At 35.9% G+C, this 20,790-nt stretch overlaps 1 protein-coding gene, 1 long non-coding RNA gene and 1 other non-coding gene across 3 annotated transcripts; 1 reads left to right on the top strand and 2 right to left on the bottom strand.

The window, feature by feature from the left end:
- Positions 1 to 1,792: 1,792 nt before the first annotated feature.
- Positions 1,793 to 9,420, bottom strand: LOC110698527. The gene is made up of 3 exons (XR_002506752.1): positions 5,777 to 9,420; positions 2,704 to 5,671; positions 1,793 to 2,606 (listed from the first exon to the last, which is right to left on the bottom strand). It is a non-coding gene; the product is annotated as an uncharacterized LOC110698527 (long non-coding RNA).
- A 1,553-nt stretch (positions 9,421 to 10,973) lies between these two features.
- Positions 10,974 to 17,250, bottom strand: LOC110698526 (long chain acyl-CoA synthetase 2-like). Its single transcript, XM_021875970.1, has 19 exons — positions 16,887 to 17,250; positions 16,268 to 16,331; positions 16,096 to 16,185; positions 15,767 to 15,823; positions 15,344 to 15,392; positions 15,138 to 15,214; positions 14,802 to 14,838; positions 14,611 to 14,705; positions 14,299 to 14,463; positions 13,831 to 13,941; positions 13,648 to 13,735; positions 13,479 to 13,545; positions 13,304 to 13,379; positions 13,050 to 13,167; positions 12,402 to 12,647; positions 12,138 to 12,277; positions 11,869 to 12,051; positions 11,665 to 11,784; positions 10,974 to 11,355 (listed from the first exon to the last, which is right to left on the bottom strand). The coding sequence occupies exons 1-19, from the start codon at positions 17,030 to 17,032 to the stop codon at positions 11,308 to 11,310; spliced, it is 1,977 nt and encodes a 658-aa protein (XP_021731662.1). The 5' UTR covers positions 17,033 to 17,250; the 3' UTR covers positions 10,974 to 11,307.
- On the top strand, positions 16,434 to 16,510 carry TRNAI-AAU. The gene has a single exon. It is a non-coding gene; the product is annotated as a tRNA-Ile (tRNA).
- Positions 17,251 to 20,790: the final 3,540 nt, after the last annotated feature.

The following is a 20,790-nucleotide window of genomic DNA, read 5'->3' as shown; positions in this document are numbered from 1 at the left end:
AGGTTTGCTTTGATCGTGATTCGACTTGTTAAAGGGAGAAATTTACATACAATAATGGACATGGCAGCCACCTCCACGGCTTTCCTGTGGGCGTACAACTCTCTCCACGGCCATCCTGTGGCCAACTCGTTTTCATATGGCAAAGAGCAGCTATGGCAGCCTTCTCCACGGCCTGCCTATGGTCGAACGCGGCTCTCCACAGCCTACCCGTGGTGGCTCCTAATTACTGCGTTTTAGGCCCTTAATTATGTTAATTTAGAGTCTTAAGCCCACTAAAATTCCTAGGATATATATAGACTAATAACAAGATAGAAAGGGGATTTGGGATCATTATCATTATTCCAGTTTATACGTTTGTTTTCTTCTTGTTCTTCCAACTTTGTTCCATTGAAGATTAATTCAAGTTCTCTATTTATCCAAGTATTTCTTCTTCTCTTTACTTCTTATTATTATTGTCATTATGTTTTCTTTCGTTAACTATTTCGTTTATTTAATCAACATGTGTGAGTAGTTTTATAATCTAGGGTTAGGTTGAACCCTAATATGGATTAATACGTTGTTTGGTTCTCAATCCTATATCTAATTAATTTATAATTCCTCTTTATTAGGGTTGGTTTTATTATCAATGATTAACTAGAAATAGTATTATTGAATGTGATTAGGTTTACAATGAAAGTTGATTCTTAATCGATTTTAGAACCCTAATTAAAAGTAAGAATCTTTATGCATGAAAATAGCTAATTATTCTTGCTAGGACTATTGGGATGCTGTTTTTAATGTCTTTAATATGTATGACTCCATGAAAATAGGTATGATTGCATATTAGGGAAGCTATTAGTTGATCGAAAGAAACTCTTAGTATTTGTTGTAGGGAGCACCCGTCCTGTGGAATATCTATTGATTTGATTGTGGGAAAGGGATTATTTTGACGTATTGATCTATATTAGTGGGGATTCCTAATTCTAGGTGTTTTTAGTTTATATTAATCTTCGTGTTAATTTATTTTCTTAATATTCCGTAGTTAGTAGTCAATACTCTTCATCATTGAATTTGTTACTTGCTTAGTAATAACTTGAGTCTAAATAGTTATAGGTGAACCATAGTCTCTGTGGGATCGACCCTGACTTACCCTACTACATAGTTAGGAGGATTAGTTAGGTTATTTTTGCTAGGTGTGCGACCGCCTATCACCGATTTAATCCTAATTATTGGGTATGTTTGCCGAGAGTAGTCCCAGCAGGTCACTAACTTATTGATGACAGTCATAAGCCTACGTGACCATCTACGTGGCTTTTTTTTAAAAAAAAAAAACTTTATTTTTTATTTACCTTACTTCTTTGCTGTAATTAAAAAGGAACTCCTCCAATTTTTTTTTCCCGTTACACTCTTCTCTCTCCTTTCTTGTTTAGTCTCCTCCCCTGTTCCTTTCGTTCTTGATTTCTGGAAAAAAAAATCTTTTTTTGAATTCCTTCAATTTTGCGATGGTTGGTGGAAGGATTCAAGGAGGTGGCTCTTCTGCTCCGTCTTCAAGCTCCAGGGGTGGGATGTATTCAACCACGAAATGCAATTATGGATTGGATGCGGTTGTGCGAATAGTGGAGCAGGGCCCTAATGTTGGTTCAAAATTCTTTGGTTGTCCAAAATGGCCTGTAAGTTAATTGATTGTTTGTTTAACTAATGTTCTGGGTAGGCCTTATTTGGCTTATTTATTTGGTTAATTTTGAAATTGAATTGAAATTAGGGTTTATTTCAATTGTACAGGATACTGAATGCAATTTTTTGAAGTGGATTGATTATAACAACGGTGACGACTTGAGATTTCAAATTTTGAATGGGAAACAATAATTGCTGAATTGGAGATGCAAAAGAGTATGTTAGAAGACAAAGTGAAGAGATTGCAAGGAAAGAAGGGACCACTTTGTGGATGAAGTACAAGAGATGAAAGCAGAAATTAGCCAATTAAGGATTGAGCTCATGAAGTCTTCAAGGGATGAATCCAATTTGACAATGGCTCTGTTTTTTTCATGGGTGTTTTTTGGCATTGTGGTTTTCATGATGAAGAAGGGTAGTAAGTTGGAAATGAATTAAGTGGTGTGAAGTTGTAATCCAAGTATCTTAGGATTAAGTAGTAATTACGTTTTGCTATCAGTACTTGTTGTTTTGGTATGTAACCTATGACGTTTTATGCAGTGAAATAAAAAATCTTCTTGCTAACACGTTGAGTCAATACATGTATCATATGATTTGAACTTAGTACATTGCAACAATGATTAATCTTAACATAATTGTTTCAACAAAATAGCCAAAATATATATTGCAACCCAAGTAGCCAAATCCAAAATATCCAGCAAATTAACAAGCTGGTGCTACTGTATAGTAGTTTTCAAAATAAACAGAGTTGCATAATAGATTCATAGACAACCTAAGGTCATAATTGTTTTATACATGCACATAGTCTTGAAGTACTACTGAGTTGGGTTGTGGAGGGTTGATTGCTGACTTGATTGACCACCAATGATGTAATTCAAAGTTTGGTCACCTAATGATCTCTTGCTCTTCATGGTGGTTGTTGTCCCTGCTTGCTCTCTTGCAGATTTTCCCCCCACCTGTTCAAATTATATAGATATGATTAGTGAATAGATATGATTAGTCAATGATGACAATGTTGATTTAATAATCATAGAGTTGGGTTTTATTTCTTACATTGTTAAGTATAGACCCATCATTACCAATGATAACTCCAACCCCCCTTGGCTCATGAAAGTTGGCTCTTCTCTGCCCTACCACCTCTAAATCTCCCACCCCTTGTTTTTCCTTGCCCTGCTGCTGCAGTTGCAGGTTGTGCTAAACCTGAAGCACCTTCAGACTGTCTTGCATCTGAAGTAGTAGCTGCAGATTTTTGACCTCCTCTTGCACCTTTTCCACCTCTAATTGCTCTGGAACCTCTCCCAAGTAGCGTGGGTTGGGCAGAGATGTTATGGTGTGCAGCAGGTGCACTTTCAATTGCTGACAGAGGGGTTTGGACTGGGTTGCCATCTTTCCTAGGCCTTCCCCTAGGCTTTTTCTAGGGTGGTTCAGTGGAGGTGTCTGCATAATCCTTATTTGGGCATCTCCCACTACTAGAAAACAGCTTGATTCCGACGAAAATAATCCGTCGGAATCAGTCGAAATTCCTTCGAAAATTGGTCTTCCGTCGGAATGTTTAGTCGCAAAACCCTTCGTAGGAAATTCGACCATTTCCGTCGGAAGGCTAGTTTTCGACGGATTTTTTTCTGTCGGCGCTTTTTTGACTTTAATTGAGATTCCGTCGGAATATACCTCTTCAGACGGAAATTTCCGTCGGAGTTGGAGAGGTTTTCAACTACGCCCCTTCTCTTTGCATCCGTCGGAATTTCTGATTTTTTCGACGGAAATACGTGTCCGTCAAAAACTGTCTGCGGAAATCGGAATTTCTAGTAATGTCCTCTTGTTATGGTATTTGGATTTGCTGACAAAACAAGACATTTCAATAGCAGTCTTAGTTAAAAAATCCTGGTTTCTTGGGGTTCTCAAAAGGGTCCTTAACCCTGTTCTTTCTTGGCCTCCCTGGTCCTATTTTAAGGGGAGGTGGGTCTAGTGAGCAGACAATTTTAGTCCAATATCTTTCACCCTCTAAGGGTGGAATTGATCCTGTCATATCTGTATACATTGAGTTAAACACATAGTACACACACAATAATCAAGTCACATTAATGAAGGGAATCAATTGCATGACTTATGTAAAATCTCAACTAGACACAAAACAGAGAATGGAAGGGAAAGAACAGTTACCTACATATGCTTTCAGATAATTCTCCCTAGTGTAACAAGGATCCACAAATTCTTCTGCTTCTTTGTTTAGAAAGAAGATGCAGGCACATGCATGCAAGCAGGGAATGCCTAGCATATCCCATTTCCTGCATGTACAACTTTTTGCATCCAAATCAACTACAACCTGATCAAGGTAGGGCTGAGCAAAACTATCTGATTATCCGAAAATCCAAAAATCCGATCTGAAAATTTAGGATATCCGATCCGAAAATTTCGAATATCGAATCGGATTCGGATATCGAAATTTCGGATTTCGGATATCCGAATATCCAAAATAATCCGAAAGTAGGAAACGTAAAAATACCTCCTATTAAAAAAAAAACCTAATTAAATAACAACCACCCATTTTTTTTTTTCTCTCTCCTCCCTTTTCTCCTCTACTGTCACGCCTCCTCCCTTTTCTCCTTTGCTCCCTGTCTTTTTCTCTCTCCTCCATTTTCTCCTCTGTCACTAGTACTACTCACGCATGCCTCCCTTTTCTCTCTCCTCCCTTTCTTTTCTCTCTCCTCTTAACTCCATATTACATTATTTTTTTCCTTCTCTATCCTCTTCATGTCCATACTCCATTCTTTCTTCTCTCAAGTCTCAACTTTTAACTCCACAACAACAACACCGAGCAACACTGGCGGTTGCCAACAGCGACCAACAGCAACACCGAGCAACACCTGCGGTTTTCAACAACGAGCAACAACAACACAGATTGTGGTCAACATTAACACCGAGTCACCGACACCAACGAGGCCGATTTCATATCTAATTTAATTTAGGTTAGAATTTGGATGTAGTTTTATTTTTTTTTCAAATTTCAGATTTTAATTATTTGTATTTTTGTATATAATTGTAATTTTAGATTATATTATATTCCCTTGCTCTGCTTCAATTGATTTGCTTGGAGTTTTCAATTGTGTGTATCTGGGTTCAGTTTCTAGAGTAGGCCGCTTTTTTGTTTTAATTTTTTGATAATTTTGATATATTTTTGGGAAATTGATCTTCATTAGTTTAGCCATTATTATTTTATTATTTTTTTTCTGAAAATTAATTGTTGGTTGGGAGTATACGAGAACATGAGAAAAAAATGGGAATAAAAAAATCAATTTTTCCATTTAAAAAACCTGTAATTAAAGTAGTCGGATATGGGATATCCGAACTATCCGATCCAAAAATTTCGGATATGCGGATTTTCGGATATCCGAAATTTTCGGATCAGATACGGATATCAAATATCCGTATTTTCGGATACGGATATCCGATCCGAAATCCTCTTTCGGATCGGATATCCGATCCGTGATCAGGCCTAGATCAAGGTAGTAAGCCACATTGAAGAGAATCTCTGTTTAAGGGAAGACCTCACAGTATGCAGCCTTATCTTTCTCCTTATTCAGCTTTGACTGAATTCTTGGGCAAAGAACAGGATTACATTTGCTCATTTCTTGCCTTTTCTTGACAAACCTTTGCATGAGATCAGATCTTATCTCCTCAAGCATGTACATAAGATGCTTGGTTCTGGCCTGAATTATGTAACCATTGAAGGTTTCAGCAATGTTAGAGGTGATGACATCTATTTTGATTGAAGTCTTCAGGAAAGCTCTACAAAAGAAGGGTGGATTGTAAAGCTTGAATGCCTCTGCTACATCACAGTTGATTTCACTCAACTCTTTCAAAGCATCTTCATAGTCTGCTTGTTGTAACACTTTGCAATTTTCTAAAATTGCAATTTGAACTCATTTCCTCTATAGGTCTTGTACTAGTGTGCAAAGACATGCCTGGCACAGTGCCTATGTTCTACTTTTGGCAGAACAGTTGACACAGCATTCAAGATAGCCTGTGACATTGAAAATAAAACATACCAACACATAAGATCAGGCATGCTCATCAAAATCATATAAAACCAAACAAAATATTGTTAAAACTTAAGTATTTGACATACTTGGTGCTCATCAGAAATGATGGCAGCTCCTTCTCCTTCACCCAAGTCTAGGCATGCTTGCAGATGCTTGAAGAACCATTCCCAGCTCAAGTTGTTTTCTCCCTCTACAGCATCCCATGCCACAGGGTACATTTGGTCATTTGCATCCCTCCCTACAACACAAAGAAGCTGGCCACCCAAGAAAGTCTTTCAGAAACATGCATCCACAGCCAAAACCTTCATGCACCCTTCCTTCCACCCTTTAGCTAGCCCCTCAAAACACATGAATAATCTCTGGAACCTGGTGGAGGAACCTTTTCCATGATTGTCACTAACTCAGTGTGACTTCCAGGGCTGGTCTTTTGCAATTAAGCCAAGTACCCTCCCACTTTCTGGTAATGCTCATGCATACTCCCATGTAATAGCCCGTGTGCTGCATACTTTACCTTGTATGCAAAAACTAGGGGTGTTCAGATCCGGGTACCCGGATTTTAGGGTACCCAAAAATCCGGATCTCCGGATCTTCGGGTAGTTGATAAGTCAGCCCGTGTCCCGTCCCGGATAATTCGGGTTCGGGACGGGACACGGGTATCCGAATTAAAATTAGTTGGAATCTAAAGCTGCTGTAAAATTAGTTTCAAAGTTTATATTTGATGTTTTTATAAAAAATTGACTCTATTGAAATTGAATGCAATGGATCCTAAGAAGCCAAACTATAAAGCAACAAAAATTGAATCTACTGAACATAATGCTAAACAAATTGCACAAAATTATAATCATAAACCCATAATCAAATTGTAAAACCCAAAATTCAAATTAAAAAGTAGAATCCCAAAAAAACAGAACATAATATTAGAAATTAACTTCTCAAAATTCAAAAAAGCATAATTTGACAAACAAATTAGTACCCAAAAATCGGAAAAAAGAAAAATCTAATAAAAACCTTGTCTTTCTTAAGATGGTGTTGAAAAGGAACTAGAGGAGGAACAAACTAATTAGCAAAAGACCCATCAATTGCAAACGCGTCTACTTCTTCTTCCACATTCTTCTCTTTGTTTTATTCTCCATAAATTAAAGATGACCCTGCTTCTTCTCTAATTATATTATCATCGATCGATGGCGAAAAATTTGTCGTATCACCAACGATGACTTAATGAACAACGGGAGGATTATTTAATGAATGGATGAAATATGAATCATATGGCTAACGAATTGTTGCTGTCAAATAAATATTCACCACCGCAAGTCACCGTATTATTCATCACCTCCGCACGCCACTGTATTCGTCATCACCACTAGAACAGCGTGAAAAGGAGGAAAGAGAAAGCAAAGAGGAGAGGAGAGAGAAGAGGAGAGCGTAAGAAGGAGAGAGAGAAAGAGAGAGAGAGAGAGTGACAAAGAGTAACAGGGGGAAGAGGAGAGAGAAAGAGGAGGATGAGGATCTAAAAAGAAAGAGAAGAAGATAGGGTGGGTAATGGGTATAGTACGTTTTTTAGTTTTAGTTTTTTTTTTTTTTGTTTTTTTTAACGGGTATCCAGGTACCCGATTTTAGCAAAGTTTGTCCCATGTCCCGGCCCACGAAACTGCTATTTTAGCGGGACGGGTACCCGACCCGAATATACAGAAAAATTTGTCAATTTCCCATCGGGTTTTTTGCGGGTCATCGGGTAATCGGGACGGGACAACCAGGTCGGTTTTTTTTTACAGCCCTAGAAAAAATCCTAGTCACTATAATCTTGTAAGCCCTCTTAAATTCGACAATCTCCTTGGCAGGCTAATGAGGTCTTGTTTTGAAAACATCGATAAACTGTTAAGCAACCCATCTGGCTTCAATTGCCTGTTTTTCTACATGTTTCTTTGACAAGTGTGCTTATTACACACTCTCTTCACCAACAGTTTAGCCTTTCCAGTATGCCAAGAGCATACACCCTAAAAGGACAACCCTTAATGTACCTTGCTCCAATTCTCTGACCCCTTCTCTTGTTGCTGTCATTGATCACAAGATTCTTCTCTTTAAATACTGCATACTTTGAAATTGCTTCTTTGAAGTCATCCCTTTTTGCAAACCTCAACCCTACTCTCCAATTAAACCGAGAAAAATCGATGTTTGGGCTAACTAACAAACCTGATCTATTTCTCCTGTTAGCCTCAAGACCTTCATCTTCAGTTGTTGGTGGAGTATTTTCTTCCTCATCACTCTTTTCATATTCTGACAAACTGTGAGTTTATTTTGCTTCCTCTTCTGGATTCACAATACACACCTTCCCTTGCACTACTTCTTTAGCTAACTGATCAGCTGCTTGTACAAGTTGTGTGGTACAAGCCTTCACTCTCTCTTTTGCCTGAGAGTACTCTTCATCACTAACCTCAGAGTCATACAGTTCCTTATCATAAAAAATGGCCTCATTATATTGATCATCTAACTCTGCATCTAAACCTTCCAATCCCCTTACAAAATCCTCTTCTTCCAAGTCATCATCATCTCCATCAGTTGACTAATCATCAGTATAAACTCCTTGAAAGAAACCACCTTCACTGAGATCCTTCCCCTTCTTACTACTCTCAACTAATACACCTTTCCCTTAATCTACTACAGGGTTATAAAGAGGGTCTTTACCATCACTTTCATCACTATTGTAACTATGCAGCAGCTCATCAATCCTCATAGGACTTTCAAGCCTGTTATCAAGCCACTTATAGTCATCTGGCACACTGGTGATTTTTGTTACAGTAGTAGTTTGTGCTTTAGGGGTTTTATGTGGAGTTGGGTGCTTTAAAAAAACTAGATCTGAAGATGTAGTAGTATGGGTAAGAAGGGGTGAGCTTGGGTCAGCTTTATGTTTGGTTGATGCGAAAGATTCTTTTTTGGCCAGCTCATGGTCAAGATTGGGTGGAAATTTTAGAATTAATGTTGAAGCAGTGGCTTTTTTGTCCTAGGACTTGACCTTACTTGAGTCAATACAGTGGGTGGGCCCCTTTTTGGTTTACTTTTCTTTTTGTTATGCTTGGATGAGAGCGGGGTAGACTGTGAAGCTTGTGTAAGTGGTTGGAAGTGTGTTTGAACAGGTGGGGGCTCTTTTGGTTCAAGTTCTGGTAATTATATATATATATAGCTCCACACACCTTATACTTAACACCCAAAGCTGCTACCTCCATAGCATCTTCATCACCCTCCAGTCTCCTCAATCCATTTTCCATACTAAGCCCAAGAACCAAGAGTAAAACACCTTTAACTTCTTTATCCCTACTAACCTCCTTGGTTAACTAAATAAGGTCAAAGAAACTCACTAAATCTAGATCAATTGCTTTAGTTCTGCCAACACCTCCCTCATGCACCAAACCACCATTATTTATGCCTTTGAACAACCCACTATGCCAAAATTTCAAATTTATCCTATCATTCATTTCAACCTAACAACTAAATGCAGAAAAAATAACAATTACTTATCTACAAATACACCTTGAACAGTAAAATCCAGAATCATTAAGCAATTAAGCGAGACTAAACCTAAAAATTCGAGAAACAAAATTCAATTTTTACAAATTAAATCGCAAAGCACAGACCTAATTAACAGAATTCATGCATAATTCTAGGATACTAATAGCTTTTAAAGGCTTAATTAACACGACAAAACGATAAAAATGCCAACTTTAAAGGATTTAGGGTTTACCTATTCAACACGATTTTGCTTCGTTTGTGCTTCAATGGCGTCTGCAGATCTTTCCTTCACCGTCGCTCCTTTTTTTCCAGAAATGGAAACTCGGTTGTTGAGTAAATTTCCCAATTTTGGAAACTCAATTATGGTTGAGATGAGTTAATGGAAGAGAGGAAGTGTTTATGGCGGGCTTTACTTTTTTGCAGAGAGTAGTTGAGTGAGTGAGAAAGAGAGTGACGTGGCTTTAATTTTGGGAGGGAAAGGAAATAAGACAAGTCAACCTAAGTTTTGTCCAGGTCGACAATGCTATATCATCATTAAAAAAAAGAAAAAATAAATAAAAATAACTTCTTTAATCGGTTCCCAGTCAACTGGGACTACTCTTGGCAAACATACCCAATAGTTAGGATTATTAGATAATAAACCTTAGTTGGGCTTATTAAAAGTAAATCGGCCATAGTTGGGATTATTAAAGTGTATTTTTCCAAAAAAAAAAAAAAAAATGCGAGATAAGCTTTATTATTGCATAAATATTTTATTGGAGATTTTACACAGGTTATTAGAGAAAGATTGAAATATAATCTTCGATTATATTTTTCAAACAATGTATCATGATGAAAAAAAGGAGTAAATTTTCAATTTGAACATAATTTGATCGTTGTACAATCTAATTCTAAATCATGAGATGGAACATTGTACAGTATGCCATCTTGTGAGGAAAAAAAATGCTCATACATTAAAAAATATGAGTATTTCACTAAGTTATCATAAGTTAAAGAGGAGAGGCATACACGCCAATTATGTAGCATTTCACATATTGGACACATCAAATATGATTTAGAGTCTTAGACAAATGGACAAATGAAGTGACAAACTCCATTGCAAGAATAATTAGCATGCTATAAACAATAATACAAGTACAACTATTTTTGAGATTTAAGATATTTCTATAGTTAGAAATAATTAAATAAGAAAATTGATGCTTTTGTTTGTAATGTTGAAGAGTATCACTCATGACCTCATGGGAGATCGGAGGGGATACTTTGGTACTTAACGTTATGTATTGGCATATTTCAAGGCCCTTGGAAGATTAATGCTCTTGTTAGTTTGTGATATAACATAAATGTGCTTTTCATTTTATTTATAGTAGTTTTATGCCTGATCAAAACTAGTTAAAGTTGGGTTTTTATATTTCCCTTTTTTACCATATACTGGCCTACTGGGTATGCATTGTATAATTGATTATGACAAATTATTTTGTACATGGATTCCCAATGGATGTATAAAAAATGGATCGGAAGAGCAATATTTTCATAATGTAAAACCTTTGAGTAAACTCGGTACTCTCATCATCAATTTTGGTGCCACAATAATATCACAATGACCACATTGAGACAATATGAGTGTGGTTCATATGATCACACAGAGTGATCTTCATTCATATAAATTAATTTATCCCTTTTATATCATGATTCATGGTATACTATTTAAGGATTATTTAATGATTAAAAACCCTACAAATCTACAATTAACAAGGACCAAACATATTTCTATGCAAATGGTAACCTAAACCATCTTGTATTGTTGTATACTTGTATTGATGGACACTTGATCTTCTTCTGATATATAAACTAGGTACAAGAGAATAATAGCACATTAACGACATATAGACTATATGATATATTAATATAGTAAATACAAAATATATAATATTTGGGTTTGAGGAAGTCCCATATCTTCGTATTGGAAATTGATTTTAACAATAAGCTTGATTTTAGCACTTCTCCGTGTGAGAAGAAACAAATCGTAGTCAAGCCAAAATTAACTTTTAGTAGGCTAAAAAAATCGATCCTTTCATATTCATTGCTCATTTCAAAACAAAGTTGTTTCCTCATCTCATACCTTCTTCCCTTTTGCTTCATTGTACATCTCATTGATGGTATCCTGCAATTTCCATACAAAGCCATACATCAGAAAGGCGATGCCATACTCAAATTGAACTCGGTGACAGGTAGTAATATAATCAAACCAAAATTAATTGTCACGTTGATAATGTAACTTAATATAGTACAATGACAGCTAAATTTGAATGAAAGGGTTCCTCTTAGCTTCAAATTCCCAGCCAAAAGCATGACTACAAAAGAGCTCTGTCTTTTGAATAAATTATCTTTCAAAACTATTTCCTTGCAATTTGAGCCTTTTCCAGGGATCATCAAGTCATGACATTACATTAATAAGATGTGCAATACATACCTTGTAGTATTTAAGCAACTGGGGCCTTTTCAATTTGAAGGTTGGAGTCATCAGATCCCTCTCAAGATCAAAAGGAATGGGCTCGAGGAAAGCTGCTTTTAGCATCTCAAAACCTCGAAGCTGATCAAAATTACAATATTGAGTAAGCAAAATCAAGGTGTTGCTAGTTAAATGCAGAAAGAATGCTAAGGTTGAAGTACATACTTTATTTTTCTGACCAGTGCTGTTGAGCTCTTCTAAGAAATATTTCCTAGCTTTGGTACTTTTGCAGAGTGTTTCGAAGTCCCCAGTCTCATTATTATTAGCTGCCCAGTTCTCGAGTGCCTTTTTCTCAGGAACAACAACAGCCACAAGAAATGACTCGAAACTATTGCCATACACCCAAATCTGAGAAGACAACAGCATATCAACAACCATTCACTTCGTTGGGTGTGATAATCAAAGCTACATGCACTATTTACGGGAAAACTTACAGATGTTATAAGGTTACACCGCGAGTATATGCTCTCAAGGTTCTCCACCGCTACATATTCACCTTGAGACAACTTAAAGATGTTTTTCTTCCTATCAATGACTTTCATAGATCCATCAGGCTGCCATTCGCCAATGTCACCTAAAAATTTTTAAAGATAATAATATTACACATTCCAGAGAACAAAAGTACTAATCAGAGCCTCAAAGTATGGAAACGATACCATTCACATTAACAAAATTCCGCTTTTACAGAAGGAATATACCTGTATGGAACCACCCATCTATAAGAACTTCTTGAGTTAAATCTTGCCTTTTGTGATAACCAGAAAACAATATATTCCCCCTCAAACAGATTTCACCACGCGGTGTGGTTGAAAGCGCATCATATTCCATCTCTGGAACAGACTCCAGTCTTGCGTCTATGGCAGGCGAGGGGATTCCCACAGTGCCTATCATTGAATACACATTGGCTATTGATGTGAAGCATCCTCCACAGCTTTCAGTGAGACCTATCAATGGAGTAAATGTTTTATAAATTGACAAAAGAGGAAAGCAAAACACCAGAACTACTAGCACAACAAATCTTGAAAGCAGGAATGAACTATATAGCCTAAACTGCAGAGCTGAAAGTTTAGGGCTTGGCACAAAGGGGTATTTTTTTTAGCTATAAAACTATGTCTTATGTCGTGGAGTTAACTTATCAGTTAGAAAATCAGATCAAACAAAGTTGGATGAGCCTTCTCACATGTACAAGGGAATCGCAATAATTGTCTGAATCTGAGAATCATAATTAATTTTACACCATATTTGAACATATATATGCAATTGTCCAAAGATCAGCTGAGATTTCATATTAACATCCACGATAGCTTAACCTAAAATACATCGCTTGAAAAAGCTTCATGACTCACCATATCCTTGAACCACCACACAGCAACAAGTAACCCTCAAAAATTCTTCAACATGCCGTGGCAAAGGTGCTCCTCCAGAAATCATAATGCGGACTCTTCCTCCAAAGCTTTGTTTGATCTAGTCCAGGTCAGAGTAATGGAACCAAATTAAAACTACTCATTACTATCAGGAACTCAAGAAGGACCGAAGGATAAATAATTGGTAATCAAGGAAAAGGAAAATCAGAAGGTATATTTGGACAGAATCCACCAACTTTATTGAAAACAAGCTTGTCCAAAAGAGGTGCGGCTTCATCTTGGCGCAATCCCTTCTCCAAATTCCGCAGTTTACTGTTTGACACTTACAGATCAGCTATATATAATGTTTGAGCAAATAGATTCAAGTTCACAGACTGAAAGAAAATCACAAGGGCCAAAACTTGAACATACTAGCTATAGGCATAGTCAAACAAGCTCTTCCTGAGAGCACCACTGGATGAAACTTTATCCACAATACCTTCAGACAGAAATTAAATGAGCCAATTTCTCATAATAAGAAAATCATTAAGGGGGGACAGCTAAGGGGTTTCATAAATGCATCAGTATCAGATATATATACCATTGTATAAACGTTCAAAAACCCTGGGAACCCCGCAGAACATTGTTGGCTTCAATTCATGGAGATCCTCAATCAGATATCTCACATCCTGTAAGCGAAATGCAGAATAAAGGTGTTGATTGAAGTTCTGAAGGAACAGAAATAAGTGTAAAGAGCACTTTAAGTTGTAGCATATGAACTTACTCCCTGCCAGAAACCAATTGAAGTGCCTTTGGCAATGCAATATGTTTCTACTATCTGATCAAATATATGCGCCAAGGGAAGGAATGAGAAGTATACATCTTCTGTACTTGCCTGTAACAAAGGATTTTCCAGTTTAATTTTACTAGTTCAACAGCAATGTAATTTAGAGAAATGATGGAAGTTAATCTACTGCAAGAATTCCATGTAACTTCTAATGTCTTCCAAATCAAAGTGATTGTTCTTTGGAAAAATTGTGTCACAAATCCAATACTCAGTTTTATGTGAAAAGTGAAGTAGGATAATCACTTTGAAATAGAAAGGGTATAATGTAGCACAACTTTCATGCCACTAACATAATTTCAGCAGAGAAACTTGATATTTATTTGCTGAACAGTGAATAATTTGAACCTATTACAATGTATATCCAACTAATGGAATCAAGTAGCAAAAACAGCAAGTGCCTTTTACCGATTTGTCTGTCTTCTCGAACAGGTAGTCTACTGAAAAGACCTCTGCTGTAAAAGCTGCATTGTTTAAAATTACCCCCTTTGGCTCTCCCGTTGTGCCACTTGTGTACATTACAGTGCAGACATCAGTCCTTTGTTTCAAAGGAAGTTCACAATCCATAGTCCCCTGGAACAACGAAAAACCTCAGAGATTAACCCACAAGCAGCGTTATCAAATAAGTATTCTGAGATAAGAGTTCTGCAGGCTATGTAAATTTAAATAGCTCCCATGATTCTGCAGGCAAGATTTTGGACTATAATTCATGACACTTACCAATTGAGAGAATTCATCCCAAGAGAAACAAGACACTCCAGCTTCCTCAGCTTCTTTTCTTTGTGAGCTGGAGATGTTCTCAAAGCTGACAATGGCTGAGGATCAAAATTGAATGTAATTCAGTAAATGAAAAGAAAACTAAGCAACCAAAATTTAAAAATGTGTTATAAAGATCTTCTCTGTTAACCTACTTTTTAAGTAGTTACACTCTGACAAGCATGCTAGTATCTGCATAAGCATCAAAATAGTAGCATCATTAATTCAGGATCAAAGATTGAACAGCTTTAGTTATTTATCCAAGAGAATGTACATCAGCCTTGACTCACAAAAACTAATTATTAGAATTGGCTGATTGAGTACGAGGCATAGAATCAACTTATCTATGCTATAGTCACAAAACCATGAAACACAAATATCTTATGATAGATTTCCATATAGTGTTAGACCAGCACATCAAACTTACAGTTTTCACATAGATCTCTAGCTTATGAAATCAGAACATTTTTGTGCAGCAACAAACAACTTACAGCTGGTATTTTTTTCTCTTGAACAAAAACTAAGGAGACTTCAGCATGGTTAATGATGAACTCCACTGCATTGGGGCCTGCATAACATATTACAGCATTATCAGTTAGTCATGAATGTTTGCTCTTGTAGGCTCGTGGCATATGCAACCTTAGACAGATTTTATTAGAAATAAAGGACAGATATTAAGATTCTGAAGGCGGCATACCAAGCGTGTCATACAATGGTACATAGGATATGGCTTGACCGTTACAAGCCTGAAAAATCAGCATATCTATTCTCAGTCACTAACCATGGCATTCGAATATGACAATTGCAAACAATAGCTTCAACCTATGCAGCCATATCCCATATGTTCCAAATAAACTCGCTACTTACAGCTTATACAAATTTACCTATTTGTGAATCATGTCATAAAAGAATAAGCCTAATAACTCATTATAATTACAACCTCTTATATGTTGAAGTATATACGCGGATATTGAGAGAGTTAAACCTAATAACTTGTCAAATTTGAACAAAAAACTAGTTGCTACTCTATTACTGTAACAAGTATGAAGTATGAAGTACAACATTGCCAAACATCAAAAACTACCTAAGTACCAACAATCCAATGATCGCGAAAACATACCTGCATAGAAATGATCCACTTGGGACAGTTTGACCCATAAATTCCACATTGACCACCCTAAAATCAAAAATTTGTGCCGGAAAATTTTCATTATCAGTTCAATTGCAGGACATACTAATACAGTATGTAAATAATCATTGCAGCCATTAGGACACATAATTCAGCTTTAATTCCACAAAATTGTTTCGTACTCCCTCCGTCGAAATTCAGTTGTCATATTGCCGATTCAAATTAAACTATTAACGTGACAATTAATTTAAGACAGTATACTTCAATCAAACCAAATACTCATCAATATTAAAAAGTTGCAAAGTAAAATTGAAACTCACAGGATTTACTCCACACTTCCTAATAGCAGACCCAATTTGAAGAGCTGAGTCATACACCTCTTTATAAGTAAGCCATTCATATGGACCCGCCTGTTAAAGTTACAGGTACAATTTAATTACACATGAAAGTTAATAATCATAACTTACACACTATAATTAAAGATAAACTAACCTTGCCATCAATAATTTTGCGAGAACCCAGTAAATGATTTGTGGGATATTTCTCCACAGATTTGCTGAAACCATTAAAACCCAGAAATTAACATCTTTAATGGATGTAGTTTTGAATGTCAATTTCATAATTTAAGTAAAATCAATGCATTAGCTTTTCAAATAACTGATCCATTAGCTCAGTTGGTTAGAGCGTGGTGCTAATAACGCCAAGGTCGCAGGTTCGACCCCTGCGTTGGGCCATCTATTTTTATCAACAACACCCATATTTCTAATATCCTCACTCATAATTATAACAAATAAAACCAAAACCAAATTTTAAAATTATGTATCTCAATCAACCACTATACAATTTTCATTCATATTATTATCAACTCCCAGCAATAAATATTTCCCTTCATATTTAATAATCACATCACGACTTTTACAAGTCACTACCTCTACATATTGCACAAACTACCTATATAAAAAAATTTAGAGTGATAATTTTTCCATCATATAAAACTTAGTTACTCCATACATACATTTTAATTGACATTCCTTAGATCTAATAACTTCAATACCACTACGTTCAAGAGCATGTAAGCATATAGTAAAGTTCATGAAGAAATGTAATATACCTAAAGAGATCCCAAGGAGACTCAATTCCATCAGGTACACCAGTGAGGGCATCCACCGCATAAATGTTACGATACACCGCCCCGGTCGATGGCCTATTCCCCGTTGCCGCCCTTTCTTCCTCTACCTTCTCGGTGTATACCGCCATTTTAACAATTTCCTCCTTTTTTGATAATGTACAAATTATCACAATGTTATAACTTTGATGAAAAATGAAATAATATAGACCTTAGGAAATTAGGATAAGAATAGAAGTGGGGAGTATGGAAGATTGAGAGTGAACAAGATTAAATTAGATGAATAAATTCAAAGAGAAAAATGGGAGGGAGGTAGTTGAGTAAAGTGATGGCAATAAATTAGTAGCACAAAAATATGGTTGGTGTTAATGTTGTGCAACTTTGCCATTAACTAGTACTGCTCCTTATCATGTTATTATTTGGGATGTCCCATTAATGCTGCTGCATTTTGTGAAGAAAAAAATGGGCCTTTGGTAAGAATTTTAGATGTACACATTATTGTGGAACAATGAAGATAAAGTAGATACTTGTATATAAAAGATTTTTTTTCTTCGTTTAATGGATTAGGAATTACGGTATAAAGTATTTTTTGTATTGGCCGAAAAGTAGGTCAACTTAATAAAGGGTACGGTTAATTAGCTGGTTATTTAAATGATTACTTAAATGTGTGTACATACAATTTAAATTGGTATGTTGATTGGATATCAAATGTGTGATACTTATGCATAATTATCATTGTAATGTATAGTTAATTTTAATTTGACTCAATGTGATTGAAAATGGTTGAATTATCATGTGAAAAGTATCACATACTTTAATTGATCACTAGGCCACTTGATTAAGTTATTGTATTTAGGGGGAATATTCAGCAATAAGCAAATTAAATTAGTTTATGGATTAGAGTTAAGTCAGATAAAGAAATCAAGTAGTAATATAGTTATAGAATTCCCACCTCTTGAGTCCTAATCCTAACAAAGAGGTCAGATTTTATCACATGATTTGATGGTTGTTGTTTCCTTGTACTGTTGTACATAAATAATCTGTTACCAACCTTTTGTTGGGAATTCGTTATTGGTAAACTGGGAGCACTGTTAAACCTTCATAATAATGTAAAGGAAATAACAAAGAAAAACGACGAATAACACACGAATAATTTAACATGGAAAATTTCATATATCTCTAAGAGACTTAAAATTAATTTTCCCTATGACTTAGATTAAATGTATAGCCATGACAACTATAACAAGACACTCAAGAATCAAGATATCTATTTAATCTCATAATCATAAATTTAAACCTTGCAGTGTTTTTACTCTCAATAATACAATAGCTTAGCTGCACAATAACATACACTCCCTCCGTTCCTGAAAGTTCGACTCACTTTGCATTTGCACGGTCTCCAATGAACATCTTTGACCATGAATATCTTCGGCTATGTATAATTGAAAATTATAAAAAGTTGATATTTGGAAAATTTATAATAAGTGGAATCTAATAAGATCTTATATGCTAATTTATTTTTATTGTATAAGTCATAAAATGTGATCAAAGTTATTTTATTTTGACCCATGAAGGGTAAGTGAGTCGAACTTTCAGAAATGGAAGTAGTACTTCATATGTACAGTTTTGTCGTCATATAAGCTTCTTGATTGGATTGGCGTAGGGTACGGTAATAGACTAAGAAAACAAGTTTTGAGCTGATTAAGAAGCATGTGTGTTGTGAGCTCGCATGGACATGCCATATCTTGCACACTAGCATGTGTGTCGATGTTAAACTCCTTAGATCTCCCTATTAACTACTACTTTGTCGAAGAACCACTTGCACGAACGTGCTCTAGGCTGCATATATAGAAGATGTGCCATATCTTGCACAAACGTGCATGGCTAATTCTTGCACTCCTTCCTTTACTTCGACACCTTTATTTTCATCTCTCTTTGTTGCTCCGTTCCTTCTCCACACACAAGCCACGGTCAAGCCTTGGAGCTCCACCATTAATTCTAACACTTTATAGACTCATTCATACATCTGCGCAACAAAATCAACTAGCACTCTGATCGTGCTTTTCAAAACCATTTAACTTCTCATGTTTTGAAGAAAAAACCATTTTAAAACTCAAACACATCTATTGTTCAGGTAATTGTAAAATGGACAAACATTTAAGTATTCGAAGTAAAATTAATTACGATGTTAAGTGAAACTAGGAAGCCTACCGTCTGCTCCATCCATGACTCAACAATACAACGTATTAGTAATGTTTTTGCAATGTGTAGCAAAAAATATTTGGCTTTCGGTGCTTTTTTTGTGTGGCTGGTCACACTGTGTGGCCGGAGTTACTTATTCAGGGGTTGCTTATTTAGGAGTTACTCAATCGGTTAAGGGTTACTTATTGTGGGGTTACTCAGTCAGTTAGCGCGTTTTCGCCGGGGTTACTTATTTAGGGGCTACTCAGTCGGTTAAGGGTTACTTATTTTGAGGTTACTCGGTCAGTTAGCGCTAGGGGTGAAACTAATACGGTTTAAAACTGAACCGTAAACCAAACCGAATTAGTAATGCAGTTTGGTTTTTTTTGTTAATATGGTTCGGTGTGGTTTGAGAAATAAAAAAAAAATTGAGGTTTTCGGTTTGGTTTCGGTTTCAAGATTTGAAAAACTGAAAACCAAACCGAAATATAGGCCCATATCTAAATTATAGCCCAAATCTGATTTTTCAACTCTATTATATAAGGCTTAAAACAAGTTCTGTTGAGTCAGGCCCAAAAAAGGTACAAATCAAAGCTCAAAACACTAGGCCTAAAAAAATTGTGGTGCGGTTTGGTTTTTGTTTTGAAAACCAAATTAAAAATGGTGTGGTTTGGTTCGGATTGAATAATAATATGGTGCATTGCGGTTTGAAAAATCCTAAACTGAATTAATATGATCTGGTTTGGGCTATAAACCACACCGCAAACCGAACTTTCACCCTTAGCTTAGCGCGTTTTCTATATGAGAGTAACCTCTAACCGATCGAATAACCCCTAAATAAGTAACATTTGACCGACCGAGTAACCCCTCAATAAGTAACCCCTGGCAGACCGAGTAACCCCTTAATAAGTAATCTCATAATAAGTAACCCCTAAATAAGTAACCCCAACCACACGGTATGACCAATCACATATAAAAATTTGTGTTTCTCCAAACATTATGCAGTTACCCCAAGTTAAAGTTTAAATGGGTGCAAATCAACATTGTTTCTCATATTTGACCCATTTTATTTTCATAGTTGGCTAGTCCAAAGCCGACCCTTTTTTTACTTGTTTGACACGTCCAATTAATGTTTAAAAATCCCCCCTCCTCCTTTCATTATCTCTTCTTTGTTTTCATTATACTTTTCTATAGTACAGTACATGAATACAGGATTTTCTCCAAATAATAAATGGGTAGTCTCAAAGTTTAAAGGGTAATATTAATATACTCCCTCCATTTTTTAAAGTTCGACTCACTCTCTATTTATACGGTCTTCAATGGACATCTTTGACCATTAATGACTTCGGTTATGTAGAAGTAAAAATTTTAAAAGTTGATATTTGAAAAATTTATCATTAGGGGAATCTAATAAGATTAAACTTGTTAATTTATTTTGATTGTATATATCATAAAATGTGGTCAAAGTTATTTTATTTTGACCATATGAATACTAAGTGAATCAAACTTTCAGAAACGGAGTTAATATTATACTTGTATAAGACTAGAAGAGGATGGTCGTTTTTCCTAATTAATGCTCAGCAGCTAGCCTCTTTGCTTTCATGCTTATATTGCCACCTACATTTTCGGTCTCGATTAAGTAATGTTACATTTTCTTCAAATACTTTAATTTTATAATTTGATCTAATTTAATTTTCACCAAAAAAAT

Source organism: Chenopodium quinoa, unplaced genomic scaffold (assembly GCF_001683475.1).
Source record: "Chenopodium quinoa cultivar QQ74 unplaced genomic scaffold, ASM168347v1, whole genome shotgun sequence".
In the NCBI taxonomy this organism is placed as follows: Eukaryota; Viridiplantae; Streptophyta; class Magnoliopsida; order Caryophyllales; family Amaranthaceae; genus Chenopodium; species Chenopodium quinoa.
This window is presented reverse-complemented; position numbering and strand designations above follow the sequence as displayed.

Excerpts from the sequence above, each read along its gene's own strand:
- LOC110698526 (XM_021875970.1), bottom strand. The coding sequence starts at position 17,032 with ATGGCGGTATACACCGAGAAGGTAGAGGAAGAAAGGGCGGCAACGGGG. Across the intron at positions 12,648-13,049 it reads TGTGGTGGTTCAAGGATATG|GTCTCACTGAAAGCTGTGGA; the intron begins GTGAGTCATGAA and ends CTCCATTGATAG. Across the intron at positions 12,278-12,401 it reads AGATGGGTGGTTCCATACAG|GTGACATTGGCGAATGGCAG; the intron begins GTATATTCCTTC and ends AAAAATTTTTAG.